Source organism: Pelmatolapia mariae, linkage group LG4 (genome assembly GCF_036321145.2).
Source record: "Pelmatolapia mariae isolate MD_Pm_ZW linkage group LG4, Pm_UMD_F_2, whole genome shotgun sequence".
Taxonomy (NCBI): Eukaryota; Metazoa; Chordata; class Actinopteri; order Cichliformes; family Cichlidae; genus Pelmatolapia; species Pelmatolapia mariae.
This window is the reverse complement of record NC_086230.1, coordinates 2,928,455-2,945,908: the sequence shown is the minus strand read 5'-3', so window position 1 is coordinate 2,945,908 and position 17,454 is coordinate 2,928,455. Positions and strand designations below refer to the sequence as shown.

Here is a 17,454-nt window from a genome sequence, read left to right as displayed (position 1 = left end):
CATTATCATCTTATACTCTACTTTTTCTCCTTATAAGATGGGAACAGTCAACCATAATCCTGTGTTAAAATAAATATAAAATGTTTCTTCTGTCCTTTCTGCTCGCTGTCCTCACACAAACATCCTGCCTGTCACACTGAGCTGATCATCCTGTAATGGCTGCTACTGCTTATTGTTCACATCCTGCTTTGTCTTCAGCGCCATTTTGACTCCGCGGGAGGAGGAGCAGCTTTGCAATCACGCACACACTAATGGCAGACACACTCATGGTTAACTTCACATTCACATTTTAATAAAGGGACGCCAATCAGGGATTAACTTCCATGTTTACATACTACAGCAGCAGGTGAGCCTTGCTATTCTTCCACTCACTGTCAGTAAAAAAGGCTACATTGTTTTTTAGCACTGCTGTTCTTGCTACTTTGTAATGCTGCTGCTGCTGGTGGTGGTGATGGTGGAGGAGGGCCACGCTGTGCTAACCCTTAGCTTGTACTCAGAGAGCTAGCCGTGCTGAGCTAACACCTGATGAAGGCAAGCAGCTCCGGAAAATGTGTTATTTTGCTCCCATTTATCAAGGTTATCTCCATGTAAACACACTAGCTATACATAGTTTCCTAGGCTATAGTCTTTAAGGTGGAAAAACTAAACAAGCATTTTAGGAATTTTAACAGGTCAATTATTTAATCCTTATCTAATAAAAAATAAATAAATTGAAACTGGAATTGAAATGAGAAATTTGAAATGTGTATTGGATTCAAATGCTTTGGAGGCGGTTATAATGTATAAAGTATCTGTGCAAAAAACACAGCAAGTATATAGGCTTTATATATAAAAATACAAATAATTAAAAATAGTTGTAATAAATCAACAAGTAAAAAGTTGTGTTGTAAAAAATTAATTTTGTAGGTTGTTGGTCTAAAAACGTTCTAGCCTATTTAGTGGTGTCAAATAAATTAATCCATACTATGTGTTAGGGTTACACACGTAATTGTGCTAATTTATAAATTCAGAGACTATAAAAAAACATGGGGCACAGTATAAATGTTTGTGTTTTTATTATTATTGTTATTCCACTATGAAAATATATGTACAATAAATAATTTGGATTTTCACTATTAAAGAATCTCAATAAATAAACTAGTGTTTAAACCTCCGGTCATCAGCAGGGCTTCCCTCTCTCTGCGTCGTGCCGTTCAAAGAGAGAATTCATTCATTCATTGTCCCATTTGGATTTTGTCAAAACGGTCCAGATATCTGCGCCTACAGACTCCGTGAACAGTTCCTGAGAAGCTTTTAAGAATCCATGAAGCTGCACCAGGATGAACTAGAGGAAACAAATCCACAAACTCATAAGGATTGATTTACACCCCCCCAAAAAAGAAGAAATAAATAAATAATAAAAAATAATAAAATTCCAAACCGAGAAAGTCAGTACAAAAAATACATCCACATATTGTCATATTTTCAAAGGAGGGGAAAAATCCTTTCGATGTTTTAAAGTGAAAAATGAATTGGATTTCTTTGAAACTATGATGCCCTCCAAAAAAGCAAGAAGAATATGTAAAAAACAAACAAACCATATTTTAATGGAGAAAAGTTTCAGGAATGTTGCCGAAAAGCTTTAATATTCTTTTATTTCTGTTTTAAATAAGTGTTGTGTCCTCTGCTGGATTTCTCATAAACGCAGGCCCCTCTGCCCACTGCCCCACTCGCTTTTATTTGACCCTACTTTCAATTTGTGTCGAGGTCTCAGAAGTTGAGGTGCTGCAGGTCTATGGTGCACAGTGTGCTTGTGAACAGATCGAAGTCCTCTTCTGAGAAATCCACAGGGCTGTCCAGGGTGCTCTGCAGACTGGGTGACAGGCAGGGGTCCCCGGCGAAGAAGGTGAGGTCGGGTAGGGACGATGAAGATACGGCAGAAGGAGCAGATGAAGCTGTGGGTGTAATTGAGGAGTCCTGCTGCTCGGGAGCTGCTGTTAATCCAGGCACGGATTCGCTCAGCTGCATCAGGCCCGGGTTGTCAGCAGAGTTGGTGACCGCCAACGCCGGCGGAGAGTGACGAGCCGTCGCAGAGTCAGGGCACCCCGATGCCGTAAACAGCGGTGGCCGCTCGGGGATACTCAAACGGTCTCCCTCCTCTGGTGTGGGCTGTGCATTGTCCCCGCTGTCATTAGCGTAGGCGGCCGAAGATGGATTGCCGCCTCCCGGCTCTCCCTCCAAGGCAGTCTCCCCTGTGCCAGATGCTTCCAGCGGCTGGCTTGAATACGGGGAGGAGGCGTCAGCGCCTTCGAGCGGCTCAAAGCCTCCCGTGTCGCTGGATTCATGGCTTCCTCCGCTCCCGTGCGTGTTTTGCCGCTTATGTTTCATCCGCCGGTTTTGGAACCAAACTTTCACCTGCCGTTCGGTTAGATCCAACAGGGCGGCAATCTCTACTCTCCTGGGCCGGCACAGGTACTTGTTGAAGTGGAACTCTTTCTCCAGCTCCAGCAGCTGCGTGTTGGTGTAGGCGGTGCGCAGCCGGCGGGAGCCTGCTCCTCCAGCGTCTAGGCCCGCCTGACTCGGGTCTGGACGGGAACAAAGACAATAAATGAAACCACGAATATATATATATATTTTTTTTTTTTCCCCTGCAAGAAATACGCTACTTCGTCGCCGAGCTCACCTTGGCTCTTCGCCTGTAATAAAAAAGAACTAATACTAATATTTTAAAAATATACCTTCCACTTATAGTAGCAACCATCACTCAGAAGAGTGAAAGATAACTATGTCATCAATGAAAGTGTGCTTCTGTGTCTTGTAAATCAGCGAGGGCTATGAGATTCTGCATTCTCTGATCAGAGAGGAACACGAATAAATCACGGAGCTAGAAGGAAATGCGTGTGGAAATGTGGGAATGTTTTTTTAAACGAATGTGGCGGTATCTGTCAGAAACACAACTGAAAGCTCGATTTGATTTTTTCATACTTCAGAAAAGAAGGCAGAAAATTGGCCGAGAAATTCCCATTAAAAATTATACAAGGTAGATTTATAAATGTGTGGGGGTAAGAATGGAAAACTGGAATTTCTTTCTTTCATTTTTTCATCGATTTGTTTGTTTGCTTACTTATTTATTTGCAAAATTATTTATTTATTTTGAAAAATGCATTGACTGTTAGAGAGTTCAGTGTGAGAGACAGAAATAACCTGAATCTCACAAAATCAGATAGTGTGCAGTGTGTTTCCTGTGGGGACGAAACCTACACCCCCCACCACCACCTCCACACCCAAACGTATTTTGTCCTCATCTCGCCATTATTTTTTCCCACCTCCATCCAACATGGCGACCTTCTCAGTTGTGTTATGAATCTATAATAACGTGACCATGCTGCTACTACTGCACATCGTCCAAGAAGGTTGAAAGCGATATAGGCTATAGCAAATATATAAGCGATGAACATGAAATTTTTAAAAAAAGAAGAGAAATAAAAAAAACTCCCGTGTGTGTTTTAACGCAAGACAAATAATTTTACATGGAATTAATACATTTTCGATTCTCGAAAGTTCTGAAATTATTTAGTGCCTATGTAAAAGATCTGCCCTCAGTATGGCTGGCGTGCACGTATTGATCCGCACTGAAAAGGATTATCTGTAAGACGTTAATGGGTTGTTTAATGCATGATGAAAGAGTGTGCAAAGCACTGCAGCATAATGCAGTGGTCTAGATATGGCTTCCCTGTTGACACAGCGCTGCACAAAACACACACAAACACACACACACGCGGAGGGGGAAAAAGACAATGTCATTCAAGTATATCCACGCAGCGTGTAATAACTGTTGGAAATGTGATGCAAGTAAAAAAATAACAGAACATGCTGCACACTCTCTTACTCACTACCACACACATGCATGCAGCTATACACGCTGTTACCCGGCATCCCACCATACCGACCTGTGGGTGACTCGATGCCCGCCGAAGCGTACCCAGAGGCAGTTGACGACGGGGAGGATGAGGCGGGGGGGATGATGGATCCGGTACCGCTGGAGTTGCTCCCTGGCTTGGGGCACTTCTTGTATGATTTCTTCTCCTTCATCCAGGGGAACTCGTGGGCAATCGGGCCGGTCGGGGTGACCGTGGCCGGGGCGGGGGCCTGGCCGGTCGTGTATGGCTGCTGGGCGGCTCCGTGATGCGTCTGGAGGCCATTAGTGGCGGAGGCTCTCCGGTTCTGCTGGCTTCTCGCAGCTGGTCTCGGCTGGCTGGCTGTGCAGGGGCTGAAGCTGGGGATGGTGTGCTCAAAGGGAGGCGGAATTACTGTCGACTCCTTGATTGATGAAGTTTGAAATGACTCCAGGACGGCGGGGAAGGACGTCAGGCACTCTGCTAGGGACGGCTGGCTGTTTATGAAACCGATCTCCCTCTCAAATTCAAAATTCATAGCTCCCTCAAACGGGCTTTTACCCCGAAACGGCGATACCCTCCGAACAGCCCCTTCCCCAAAAATAAAAAAAGAAGAAACAACAACAAAAACACATACACGCACGCACCCTTGCACACGCACGCAACACACTATGGCTTCACAAAAAAATCAACTGAAAAAAAACGCACCAACATGTAGGTTCCCGACCGCAATGGCGTAAACACCGTGGCTATATAATAATTGTGTATATTGGTGATATTACTAGCGTGTGGGGACCTGGGTAGTCTAAACTGAAGAACTATGGGGCGAAATTGCAGCCAGTTCCTGGTCACGTGATCCAAATCAGCCAATCCTGGACCCAGGCCAGGCGGCTGTGATGGCTGTGGGAAGCAGCATTATTATTTTTTTTCCATCAAATGTCGTGTCAGGATACTACTTCGCAGGGTAGCTGCCATTGTTGTGTTTTAACAGGGCGTGGAAAAAAAGCCCCGATACGGTGGCCATTCGCCATGTGTGCAGAGTGGGCGACTGGCCGGCGCATCCAGGCCCGGTGATGCTGCACAAACAATAGAGCATCCTCTTCTTGAGCATGTTGTCCCCGTCTTCTGGGTGATGTGGTGACGGTTAGGTGTATGGAGCCGGCCAGCACCGTCTACAATATGTCTCCTGTTTACAACGCGCTGCTCATTAATCTTAGAAGGTGTGACAGAGGGTGGAAATGTCACGCTTAGAACATTCTGAGAGTTTTTTAGATGGCGCAGCAGCGCACGAGGAGTGGACGATGAAGATTTCTGCTCAGCGGTAGTGCAGAGGGAACAGTTTACAAGAGCGTAGCTTAGATTTGAGGACAGACAGTGGGGGAGCCTACTGATGTGTAAGTGTGCGATTTTTATATCTAATAGATATCACGTTTACGTAGCGGTGTGTATGAGAGGGGAGGAAACTTTAAACAAGGTCTAAATATAATCTTACCCTAAAATAACCTTTTCAGAGAGGCTCCAAAATTCTTCTTGCAAGATACCACGGTTCCTCTCCCACCCTCTCTCCACGGTGTTAAAATGTTCGCCGTGTTTACGCAGAGGGAGAGGGAGAGTTCACAGCGAGGTCGCTTCACCCAGCTGGGAAAAAAAAGAAGAGAGCGCTACTCTACTTCTTATGATAAAAAGAATACAGCAGCAGAATAAATGGTAACTGTAAGTGAGAGTGGCCTTTAGACTCAACAGGACGCACATGTAGATTTTGCGAGAGATCAAGAAGCGGTCATTTGTTTAGCTGGGGATATTTTGGGGAGGGCCCGAATAGCCCCGAGTGGAAGAAAACGAAGTGCGGTGATCAATCTTTCTCTAGCTGCAAAGAGTCTGACAGCAGCCTCTCTCTCTCCCCCTAAATAACAGGGAAAAATCCAGCCTCACTGTTTCTCTTCCTTTCGGAGCTCGATTCGACGTGTTATAGATATGACTGAAATAAAAGACTGAAAAGTTCTTAGCTCCCCCCCCCCCGCCCCGTTTCTTTCCAAGTCGCTTTGCCTCACCCCCAGGCTCCAAGAAAGAGAAAAAGGCAGAAAAAAGGCAGAAATGTGTGTGGGAGGAAACGCCATTGAGCGCAGGCAGTGAGTAGGCCGAGGCTGTATGGGCACAGAAAACACAAGCCCACACAGCAGACACAAGTTGCTGAGCGAGCAGCGTTCATTCTCACTCTTTTTTAATGTAATTATTTTTTAATAATATATATGAATGTATATTTTTAAAATTTTGATAAAGAATTGGGAGTTTATATGAAGATTTTGTGGGGAGCAGAAAACGTTTTTCCACATGCCAGTAAAGACCTGAAGAGCGTGGATTGGTCGACTGAAGATGGGAACGTGTAATTTTATTTTTATTTATTTATTATTATTATTTATTATTATTAAATTATTTATTATTTTATTTTATTTTATTTTATTTTATTTTATTTTAATAACGCTTTTGGCAATCGGTTATTTGATTATTATTATCAATTAATTATTATGAAAATATATTTTTAGTTAATCCACTGACAATATTAACATTTTATTTGTTTATCTCAAATACAGTTTTTCATTAATATTATTTGAGATTTTGCTTGGCCTAAAGCCCAATTTCTGGTTAAATATGTAACGTGAGAAAAGAGCTGTTATTCGGTAACTTCTAATTGCGTTAGAAGTTACCGAATAACAGCTCTTTATTTTTCATAGTTCACTAATGACCAGGTTGTTGTACTTTTCCTTCTTTTAATACTACCAGTACTACAGTAAACACACTTCTAATTCAATCATGACCATACAAATACTATTTGCAGTATAGCATTTCTGTAGTCAAATAGTTCAATACTGGATGATAACACGATAACGGCTTTGTCACATCTTCTGTCTAACAAAACACCTTAAAATTTCAGAAATGTGCGTGTTTACGTAGCTGTGAGTGTGCTACACTAATAGCTGTACGATTTTCAGTAGTGCCTGCGCTGCTAAAGCGGATCCGAGCTCTCCGTCTGTTTTTATGAGGCAATAAATTAGATCCAATCTCTGCTTATAGGTGTTTTTATTGTCTGTTAGTCCAACGGAGATGTAAAGGGAAGTGCGGCCATTATTTATGGGAGTCTGATTTATGTCTCAAGTTTTATGTGGCTCTCAGCCCTCCAAGCACGCGGGTGCTAGAGGGAAAAAGAGAGAGAGACAGAGAGAGAAGAGGGGTGGGGGTCGATCACGTGATAGAGCCGAGGCGCAGTCCTCGGGGCTTTTTTAGTCATAAACACACAGCTGACACATAGCTGAGCTGCATGCAAGAGGAGAAATCTTCAAAGAGGAAAGCATTAGGAATTATATCAGCCACAAATGCCTAAGAGAGGATTTGTTGAAAATATTGAAATTGCTCTATGGGTATACATAGCCTGCACAACTCCAGCAACCTCCTAGTCAGCTTCATTGTTCCTATAGCTGTTGTTTGGAGTTTTCACTCACTGGATTTCAGTATTTTTGCACACTAGCCAGTATTTTCTGTTGACTGATTAACATCCTGAGGTGTCAGTGCCCTTATCTGTCTTTTGATTTAAAGCTGGGGGCATTAAATTAGCATCAGAAGATTTCTTCATCACCTTGGAAAATTGGTAAGAACAACACTAAATAAATAAGTATATGCATACATACATAAAAGGAATGGAAAATTCTTAGTATTGGTACTGCGTCAAGCCAAATTGTTACTTAATTTGGATAAACACTGATACATAAGGAGAGCTGCAGTGAAGCAAAATAAATCAAATTGTTTGGCCTGCACAAGTGGCTACTGAATACTTTTCACTCAACTGCCTGCCTGCTATAAAGTGATCTTCATCATTGCAGTAATGACTGGATTCAGCACACCAAAACTGAATGTTTTCTTCACCACTAGTGACAATAATCACTGCTGAACACGTGTCAGAAGCCAAACTGCCAGAGGACAGCTAACTGATCATGACACCAAAATGCATCTGACTGAAGGGACTGGTGCTCATTCTTTTATTCAACTTTTTGAGCCCGCAGAAAAAAACAGCTGCCAGAAGAAAAAGAAAAAAAAACTCAAAACACATTAGCACCATATCTGGTGCTTATTTTTCAGGTTTTGTAGGAAAAGTTTTTGTACTTTAATATTAATCCCAACCTTAAGACCACCTGATATGAGCAAAAAGGATGGCTGCTGCTGCTATCCCAGCAATTAATACCAGACAACAACTAAATAGCAGAGTAATAGGTGGTGATTTATACATTTCCTATTCTTACAGTGATATCAGATAATAAAGCCCTTCTTCTCTCTAGTTTGTACAGCAAAGAGAAGCAGCGAGAAGGTTTTCTGAAAGCTAAAGGTCTTTTCTTTTTCGGATAAATTCTGTAAGTTTTCTGACAGTGATGCTTTATCCTCAGACACCGACCCAGTATTCACTACTGGCACCAGAGTCAGGTCATCTCTGAATCAGAGACAAGCTGTTTGAACTAAGTCACGGCAACACCTAATCTGTGGTTTATGAGCAGCAGTTGTTTCTATATTATATCTATATTATATATATTCTATACTATACTAACTATCTATCAAATTTTACAGTCAAATTTTCAATCTGATTTAACCTTTTGACACTATTATGCACTCTAGAGGCTTTTGAAACAAGTACCAAGTCCTATTATGAGTTTCTGAGTTCAAGTTTTTACTTTCATCTTTAAGAGTATTTTTACGCATATTTATTTCATTTAAAAAATTGGTACTTTTTAGTACGGAATCTTACAGAATGCAAGTGAAAGACTGATGGGATGGTTACTGTTTAACTTCTAATTCTTACTGATTGAGATTATAACTAATGCAACAAAAGTGCTGTTTAGACTGTGTGAAGATTTAGCTATTAAAAGGTCAGTACTGTTGCTCCAATCTTAGTAAAAACTGTTTGTTGTATGGAATGTTACAAACACTCATATCACTGTCTCTTAACACATACAACACAAAGTGCCTTTAACCAACTAAAAAGTCTAGGCTAATCATAAATACATTTCTGAGTTCGTCTTTTATAAAAGCACCTAAAACAATGATTGTATGAAGTGAATTAGAAAGCAAATTTACTTGGAATTTTAATTTCATTTGACACCTTTCCTAAATACTGCACATCTAGAAAAAAGCCAGTAAAATCCATTCCTCTTTTGTGTTGACATTTTTGAGGCACTGTGTTTGCGTTATTTAAGTAAAATAACAAGCATGTCTTTCACACATGTCAGTATCTATAAGATTTGTGTTTTAACTGCTTATTTGTGTGGTGGCTTTAAAGGTTTTAGTAGGTTGAAGAATTTTCAATCATACTGAATATGTTGTGATAATCAATATTCTACATATTTATATAATCATAGCAATTGTGACTTTAGCTTAGCAACAAATCTCCTATTTGTAAATTTGATATTTCATATTAACCCAAGGAAATCCAGCATTCGTTTGACCATAATAATGAAAATAAGAGGAGCAGGATTCTCTGCTGATACCTTTACTGTGATAGTAGTATTTTGCTTGTTTTAACATTATCTGATGCTGGCTTTTCAGTCTTTTTTTTTTTTTTTTTTACCAAAACAGCATGAATCAAGCTTTACACTCCTGTGATTCTTAAAACACTGAGGCTAGCTCTGAATAACATAACATTTTATTAAAGAATTGTTCAACAGACAACTCTCTCAACAGTGAAAGAAAAAGGAGCTACAAAGGACAAAAGAAGAACTTGTTTTTTCTCCAAAAAGACTTTTTTCCATCTAATAGTTAGTCTATATTTTCCCACTATGCATGGGTGGTTCAACAATCCCCACACTTGCCTTTTCCCCTGTACAAGTCAAGACATTTATGTACAAGGGTCAATATAGGAACATAAAAACTACTAATTTTCTTCTAAAATACAAGAACTAAAAAATGTAACTTTAGTACAATGGACAAGAAGAAACAATGTTTTTTTTTCTTTCATAACAGGTAAATACTAAAAAAGTACAGTATTTTTTCTCGATATAAATACATGAAGGATAAATAATAGTCATACAAAACAGAAAGTCTTTTTTTAAACTGGCTATAACAAATAAATATTTTATATGAATGTTCACTTGAACACACATTGGCAAAAGACGCTTTGATTGGAGGGCCTTTCGTCTTCAAAATAAGATTTCATTATTATTATTATTATTATTATTTTTTACCTTTAACCATCAAAATGTAAACTCTAAGTGCAACAATGATGCCCAGATGTGGCAAGCTTTTGTGTAAATCATGCACTTTTAAAAACAAAACCAGGGATTCACTTCCTAAACATCAGCAAGTTTAGAGAGAGTCGAGCGCACACTGCTTGTGTTTGTTCCACAGTGTAAAGGCTCTGTGTGCACTGTATGCACTCACTGATGGTTCGAGCAAATAAACCCAGTAGTTTTAAAAATGTGTTTTACACAGCAGCTCTGACTTCTGGGACATGCATTTCTTGTTCAAATATATACCCTGTATCCATGTTAAAAGTCAAGATATGTGAGAACAAAACAACACAGGAGAAAGTGTGGACTTTTATGCATCGGTGTCCGCTATTGTACGTTAACCCTTCCAAAGTGATAAAGAGAGAGAAAGAGAGAGCGAGAAAGAGAGAGACAGCAATGATATACCTCAACATAAATAAATAATATTCTCTGCTCTTTCGCATTTACCCTGTGTCAATAATGTGCTAAAATAAGGAATTTTAAATGTTTCTTCCATGACCTCTCGTGTGTTTGTTTGAAGGTGTCAACAGCTGGCGTACCCTGGCTATGGAGGCGTGTTGATGAAACATTGCTAGCTTAGCACTGCTGTGTGTGCATGAAGGTGTGATTAGCTAAAGTAGCTTAGCACAGATGTGTGTCGATGACTACTTTAGCATTTGAGCTCATAGCTTCTTAAACCCTGTTCGAGCGATAGGTAGGCTGTCCATGTGGTGATGGATGTGTGTGTATGTGGTTGGGAAAGGGGGTGGAGGTGGGGGGGTAGTCTGTGGGGAACTGTAGGAGGTTTTGCCTCCTTCTGAACCCATGTGCTGCTGCCATAGACAAGAGACAGTGGGTTAGTAAAGACTGGGTCTGAGATGGTTATACAGCAGGAGGCAGAAAGGGACAGTGACCGTCGAGTGGTTTTTGCAGGAGAAGATGTGTTCTGCCAGCTCCAGCTATATATTTCTGCTCTCCATTTCACTCTGTCTCCTTCTTTTCTCTCTCTCGCAAGCTGGTATAGAGACAGAGCCCTCCACATAGCTCAACTTGGCTGACAACAACATGTGTTGTCTGGAGGGGAAGAGAACTCAGCACCATAAATCTAACCACCTTGTTAACTGGCCATTAACATTTCAACCATTTCATTTAGAAGGGGGAGGGGGGGGGAGCTGCGTTCATATATGTGTCCTATTAAGTATCAAAGTACAATTTTAGACTAAATGCTACCTCCAAAAGAGTCCTTTTAGTACACAGTAGCTAAACTGCTCCAGAATTTGCTGTGCTAACGTCCCCAATATACACACACAATCACTCCTCACCCCACTTTCTACTTGAAAGGCTAAAAATAGAAACATAACTAAGTTCTCAGTTTTTTACAGTATCAGGAGACCTGTATAGGAAAGTCTGGGAAAGCATTATATTAAATTATAAAATATATTAGTTTTCATAATGTTGTACTTATTGCTAAGTGTCTTAAATTCAACATTTTTAGGGTTTTTTATGCTGTTTTGAACAAATCTTTCTAATTTTTTCTGTGCGAACATGGTGGTTTTCATTTGAGTCTCAATCTGACAAATGACTATACAACAGTGCTCAATGTGGATCCTGTCATACCAAACAGCTGCCAATGTGTCTCTGCACCAGTGCCATAAGACAAGCTCCTTGATATGCATTGTCTGCAGCAGCAAAGAGCAGCATGGGGACTGAATGTACGCCTGACCTCTCCCTACAATACACCTCATTTCCCTGGGGCTGTGGAATACTGTGTAGATGGGTTCATTTTGAAAATGACTATACCTCTAAAGTAAAAGTTAAATGTTTAATCCAAGTTCAAATATGATTCAATATGGTTTAAAATTTGTGTTACTTAATTTCCTGTATGTGGCACATAAAGTTAGAGCAATAGAAATTATACTAGTTAGTTTAATAAGTTTGAAAAATCTATTTTAAAAAAGAGTTTGCATTATAACACACTGCTGTTGTTTCTGGCACTGGATATGCAGATATGCCTTTTATCAAGTTATTTGACAACATGAAAGGTTTGGGTTCATCTGTGATACTCGATACTGCTGTCTTTTTAAAATTAAATTACCTGCTGTTTCAAGGTAGCACTGAAAGGTCTCGTCCTAATCAGATTTAGTGGAGCTCTTTATGAAGGCAGTGAAAACAGGGTGGTGGCAGAACACTACCCAACACTGGCTGTTCTCCTTTGTGACTTCAGAGCTCAGGACAAACCACTGGACGGCCCCTGTGAGTCTTCTTTTGCCTCTCATGCTATCCTGCTGCAGCACTAGTCTCCCTATGTGTAAGTCTGTTTGTGAGCCATGATTTGTTCGATGTGGTCTTCACTTTTTTGTATGTTGTCATTTTGTTCCAAACCTGCTACAGGTGAGTGAGCTTGGGTGCTTCCTGGATTCTGCCCTGAGTCGAGGTGTGGTGTGCCGACAGTTCGGTGTATGTCGGGTGTGTAGGTGGGTCACAGGGACCCGGGGGGCCCCCTCCACCCACATGGTGCTGGTTGGCAGCCGACATGGGCCCTGCGCCATTGTAGTCCATGGTTTGGTGGTGGGGTGGGGTGGGGCCGAGGTGGTTAAGCCCATACATGGAAGGCCCTGAGCCAGGCATGGGTTCCACATAATTAGCACCCCCCACATAGACTGGACTGGCCTGTATATTGGTGGGTGTCCCATAGCCAGCACTATTAGCCTGCACTAGGCTGTGGTGGGGATGGGGATCACCATAGTCTTGTTCTGGGGTGCCATACTTCTGCTGGGGGGGGCAGCCCTTCATGGGGACATTTGAATAGGCAGTGGACATGGAGTAAGACACTCCCTGGTGGGGCTTGCCAAAGGATGGTGGAGATGGCGCGTCATAGCCTGTGCTGCCTCCTCCACCTCCCCCTCCCATTGGGTGCATTGAATTGAGAAAGCTGGCAGAAGACTGCAAGGGCAGAGGAGGAGAGCCTGTTGGTGAGGGCCCTCCAGAGCTGGAACTCAGGCCCTTGTTCTTCTGGTCCTTCTTGTACTTCATGCGTCGGTTCTGGAACCAGATCTTGATCTGGCGTTCTGACAGGTTGAGCAGGTTGGCCATTTCCACGCGTCGTGGCCGGCACAGGTACCGGTTGAAATGGAACTCCTTCTCCAGCTCAACAAGCTGGGCACTGGTATATGCTGTTCGAGCCCTCTTAGATGATGCTGACGAGCCACCGGTTGGACTCTTCTCCCCGCTGCTGCCACTCTCAGCTCCTCCTGATGCTGACAAGAGAACAAAAAGTGAAGGTGAGAAAACATGAGGGCATAGCCACCCACAGAAAAATACCTGGTTGACAGTGGAAGAAAGGCAAGAAACCAAAGATATTTAAAAAAGAATGTTGGCATCTTAAGAAGGTAAAAGCTGAGAGATCGAGAAAGGTAGAGAGAATATAACATAATCAGGCTGCATGCTGAAGGAAATTAAAAGCATTCAGGTTCTTAATAAAGCAGAGGGGGGTCTAGCAGGCCAACTGAATCCCTTGATATTAGTTGTCAACACTTCATAACAGTGGCAGTTATTAAGCTGTGGAGGCCCCAGCGCTGGCCGAGAGAAGCTAAATTGCATCTTGGCTGGAAAGACAAACCCCCCACAGCAACACCAGCTGCAGCACAAGGACTCATGAGCAGGAACTGAGGTTGACCTGCACTCACTTCAATTTGCTTGCCAGGAAAAGTCAAACTTCTCATCTCATTTATGTCATTATAACAGTGAATTCTAATAGAAACAGAAAGTTGTTTAGAGAAAAGGGATTGAACACATGCATATTTGATAAAGATCTGTTTCCTATAATTTTCTCTCCCAGGAAGTACATTTGTGGATCCAGTGAAGTTATGAGACAACTAGTGATGAAAGTGAAATAGCTTGAGTCTAAAGTTATTTTCTTTAGCTCAGAAGTTTCCATATGGCAAGGAACTCCTGTGCTTTTAAAACTGTAGTACTTGACAGTTAAACTAAAACAGTAACACGGGATAATCCAATAGCTTCAACCTCTTTTTTTTCTATCTTGAGTTTTTGATTATGTTATGCAGTTGCTCAAAACAACATAACCTCTCTCATCCTTGTGTGCATGTGTGGCGCAGCAGCCTCTGATATAAATGTTTGTATGTGCATGCTAGCAGTGCATTCTCATTAGTAACAGCTGATGCAGTACAGTTTAAGGAAACCGAGATCCAGTCATTCATTATGTTTTCTTTGTTATCGTATTTCTATAAACAGAGATGGAAAGATGAGAGCAGTAACTAGTCTGGAGCAGCGACACTCTCTAAATGATTGTTTGAAATTCTCATTGATAAACAGTCTAATCTCTTTTCAGTTTTTTGTCTGGTCAGCTGAAATGTTTTTGAATATGATTATCACACTCATATTCATTTTTTCTCAATGATAACCACCAAATGAAATAACATATCTGTCTGCCTCAATGACTGTGTTCTTTTCCCGTTATCAGACATGCTGATGGTATTCAAATTTATCATCCAGATGCTAATATCTTCCATTTCAAATGTCTGTTCATCATTCTCTCACCCTCTCCTTGAAAATCTATTTATCTGTTATCATACATGACATTTAAATTCTTCCTGTTAATATCTTTCTACTTAAAGTGGCTTTTCAATGAGCAACAAAAATGAGGAGAAGGAAGAAAGGCGAGCAATCGGAAAGCAAATCATTTTCATGGAGTGATGAAAGGAGAAAGAAGTGCAGGATAGGGAGGAGGAGGTGAAAGAATGAAGAGAGGTATAAGCTACTGGTTGCAGATTTGTGGCAGCATGTTGGTAGACTATATTTTTACCTTGGTGATGTCTTTAGAGAAGTTTTTAGTCATACTTGATAAGAAAGTCATCTCAAGATGGCCTGCCAACAAGGTTTATGTAACTCGCTTAACTATTATTATTATTTTCCTAAGATTTGACACTAATTCCCGGTAAAACCGGGTATTTGTCATCTCTGAATGTCTGCAGAATTTTCCGGTTCAGTCAAATATGAATAAATATACCTTTTGTTATTCTTGTAATTCTATCAATTTTGAAACAGTCAAAATATTTAATCTAGTTATTAGAAAATACTTTCTCTGTATTTATGTACAAATTTTGTAGAGTTAGGTAATAAAAATAATTCATTTGGTCTAAAAAATGTCTTGGCTGCCAAGGTGATACATTCTCTCTGTTGAAAGAATGTAAGGATGTATTGCAGGAATTAAATATATTTCATATAATTAGATATAGTTTCAAAGCCTCAAAACATAATGTTTACAATTTATGCCGATGTACCTGAACAAACAGATTGCTTTTTCATGACTGCTTCACATTTTGTCATTGAAATTTGACTAACCTAACAACTCCATCCCTAACAGGTTCCAGAAGATCAATGCAAATACCAACTGTTGTTCATCAAGAAGTAGTTCCAGGATATGACTGTAAAACTGCACAATGTTGTTTTTACCTGTCTGCTATTCAAAACAAAGCAAAATACAACTTATTTCTTTCCTGACTTTTAAAGGTATAGTTGCTCTTAACAGAACCACGCCAGCTGTTTCTTCCTGCTTCAAGTCTTTATTTTAACTACGGGCTAAGTCTAATTCATCACTGGTGTTGACCGTAACCCTATAGCATGCAAACATTTCATTTTTGACACATCACAGAACATGGATTTTCTGCTGCTAATAGAAGTAAATGGGTTTTCCTCCCTTTTCATGTATTTTACTGAACACTTCTTTTGGTTTTCAATATTGGCCAGACAGTTTTACATTAGACCTTTAGCATCTTTTACTAATGGAAATAAACTAAAGCTGGAGCTTACGTAACCATCCTGTTGGTGAACTGGTCACTGAAAATACTCAGAGATCAATGGCTTTAGTAAACTCCACTTACCAGCTACATTATTAACTACCGAAATTAACTAGAACTACAATAAACTCAGTCACCAGGTACAGAGAGAGAACAGAACAGCCGGCTAGTAGCCCAGTGTCATGTCCCTGTCTCAGCTAGTGCCTGTGGGAACCTGGCTTGCCATAAGAGCCTAAGAAACCTTGTAAATTCTCTGGGGATCTGATGCTGGAAAGAGGATGTTGATAAGAGAGGTGAGGAAAGAGGGATGTGGGATAATAGGAACAAAGATGCTAATGAGGAAGGAAAATGAAAGAGGAAAGAAAGGACTGGGGGAGCCAGGGAAAGCAATAATGAGAGATACAAAGAGGTAGGCTGTGCTGTAACTGTGGTGCTCCATGGGGGAAATCAAAGCAAAGACAGAAAGACCGACAGAGACAGGTGTACTGGAACACACCATTGCCAGAGTTGTTGCTGGGTGAACAGTTTTTCTGCTTAGTCGTCTGACGACACTCTTTCATCCAGGGAAAAATCTGCTTGGCCAGGGTTGGGTTGGGCGGCAGTGAAGAGGATGAAGACGATGTGGAAGATGATGTAGAGGAGGAAGAAGTAGATGACTTATTGGTGCCTGATTTAGAGAGTGAGGAGGACCCAGTACTGCCACCTGGCTGCTGAGCCCCAGTATTACCGTTGCTGGGGTTGGGGGGAAGTGGAGGGGACACTTGGGAGCCAGGGTGGTGCTCAGGTGGCAGACTGGGCCGCATGCAGCTGCCATTCAACTCCTTGGTCTTGGCTAGCTGCTGCTGCTGGTGGCCACCATTACTGCCCAGTGACTGTAAAGAGCAGGCAGAGCGCTGGTATGAATCCACATCCAGATGGGTAGCCGACTGGAAGACCGGCTGGTGGTGAGACGCTGGGACCGGGGCATCATAGCCCCCAAAGCCGTTGGCGGCTGCTCCTGCTCCCACTGCTGCCCCCTGCACTGGGTAGGATGAGTAGCCACCAAAAAGTGTTGAGGAGTTGTCGTAGTATGTTGTTTTCTGCATCTCTGTGAGAAGTGGCGGCGTCTTCTTGTGCTCCGGTCCTTATTGAGAGCCACTGCCGGAAGACCATTTGGTACCGGGGGTCACGTGACGGTGTCTCTCCAACGGTCCCCTGCAACCTGACCTAAAAGGTTAGGGAGAGACAGAAAAAAATAAATGAGAAAGATAAATCCATCTTCCTTGAATGAAAGGCACCATGACGTGAATAGAAACCACTGCTTTTCTTTCCACAGCCCCCCTCCCCCTCCCTTTGGAGGCCAGTGCACAGCCTGCAGATGCTCTTCTGATCTCAGTGCACAGCCTTTCTTGTACAAATGCAAAGACACACACACACACACATACACACACACACTGCTGGGTGGGTCAATTATTTAATGTTGCAATTTCTGTTTAAATTGTAATTAACTGCAGTTTTTATTACTGCTATAGTTTGTTA

General features: G+C 41.5%; 2 protein-coding genes across 6 annotated transcripts; both read right to left on the bottom strand.

The window, feature by feature from the left end:
- Positions 1–1,749: 1,749 nt before the first annotated feature.
- hoxb2a (homeobox B2a) lies at positions 1,750–4,413 on the bottom strand. Its single transcript, XM_063471135.1, has 2 exons — positions 3,930–4,413; positions 1,750–2,564 (listed from the first exon to the last, which is right to left on the bottom strand). The coding sequence occupies exons 1-2, from the start codon at positions 4,411–4,413 to the stop codon at positions 1,750–1,752; spliced, it is 1,299 nt and encodes a 432-aa protein (XP_063327205.1).
- An 8,092-nt stretch (positions 4,414–12,505) lies between these two features.
- Positions 12,506–17,021, bottom strand: hoxb3a (homeobox B3a). Of its 5 annotated transcripts, XM_063471122.1 has the most exons (3): positions 16,664–17,021; positions 16,433–16,603; positions 12,506–13,365 (listed from the first exon to the last, which is right to left on the bottom strand). In XM_063471122.1, exons 1-3 carry the CDS (start codon positions 17,019–17,021, stop codon positions 12,506–12,508), a joined length of 1,389 nt encoding a protein of 462 aa, XP_063327192.1. The 5 variants fall into 5 exon arrangements, with proteins under 5 accessions (XP_063327192.1, XP_063327191.1, XP_063327188.1 ...); XM_063471121.1 differs by having other exon boundaries at positions 12,506–13,342; positions 16,431–17,021; XM_063471118.1 differs by having other exon boundaries at positions 12,506–13,377; positions 16,433–17,021.
- Positions 17,022–17,454: the final 433 nt, after the last annotated feature.

What these genes read in the sequence shown, in the direction of transcription:
- hoxb3a (XM_063471118.1), bottom strand. Translation starts at nt 17,021, where the DNA reads ATGCAGAAAACAACATACTACGACAACTCCTCAACACTTTTTGGTGGC. An exon ending in CAGCAACAACTCTGGCAATG is followed by an intron (nt 13,378 to 16,432) that starts GTGTGTTCCAGT and finishes TTCTCTTGTCAG; the next exon opens with CATCAGGAGGAGCTGAGAGT.
- hoxb2a (XM_063471135.1), bottom strand. Translation starts at nt 4,413, where the DNA reads ATGAATTTTGAATTTGAGAGGGAGATCGGTTTCATAAACAGCCAGCCG. An exon ending in GGGCATCGAGTCACCCACAG is followed by an intron (nt 2,565 to 3,929) that starts GTCGGTATGGTG and finishes GTTCCCGTCCAG; the next exon opens with ACCCGAGTCAGGCGGGCCTA.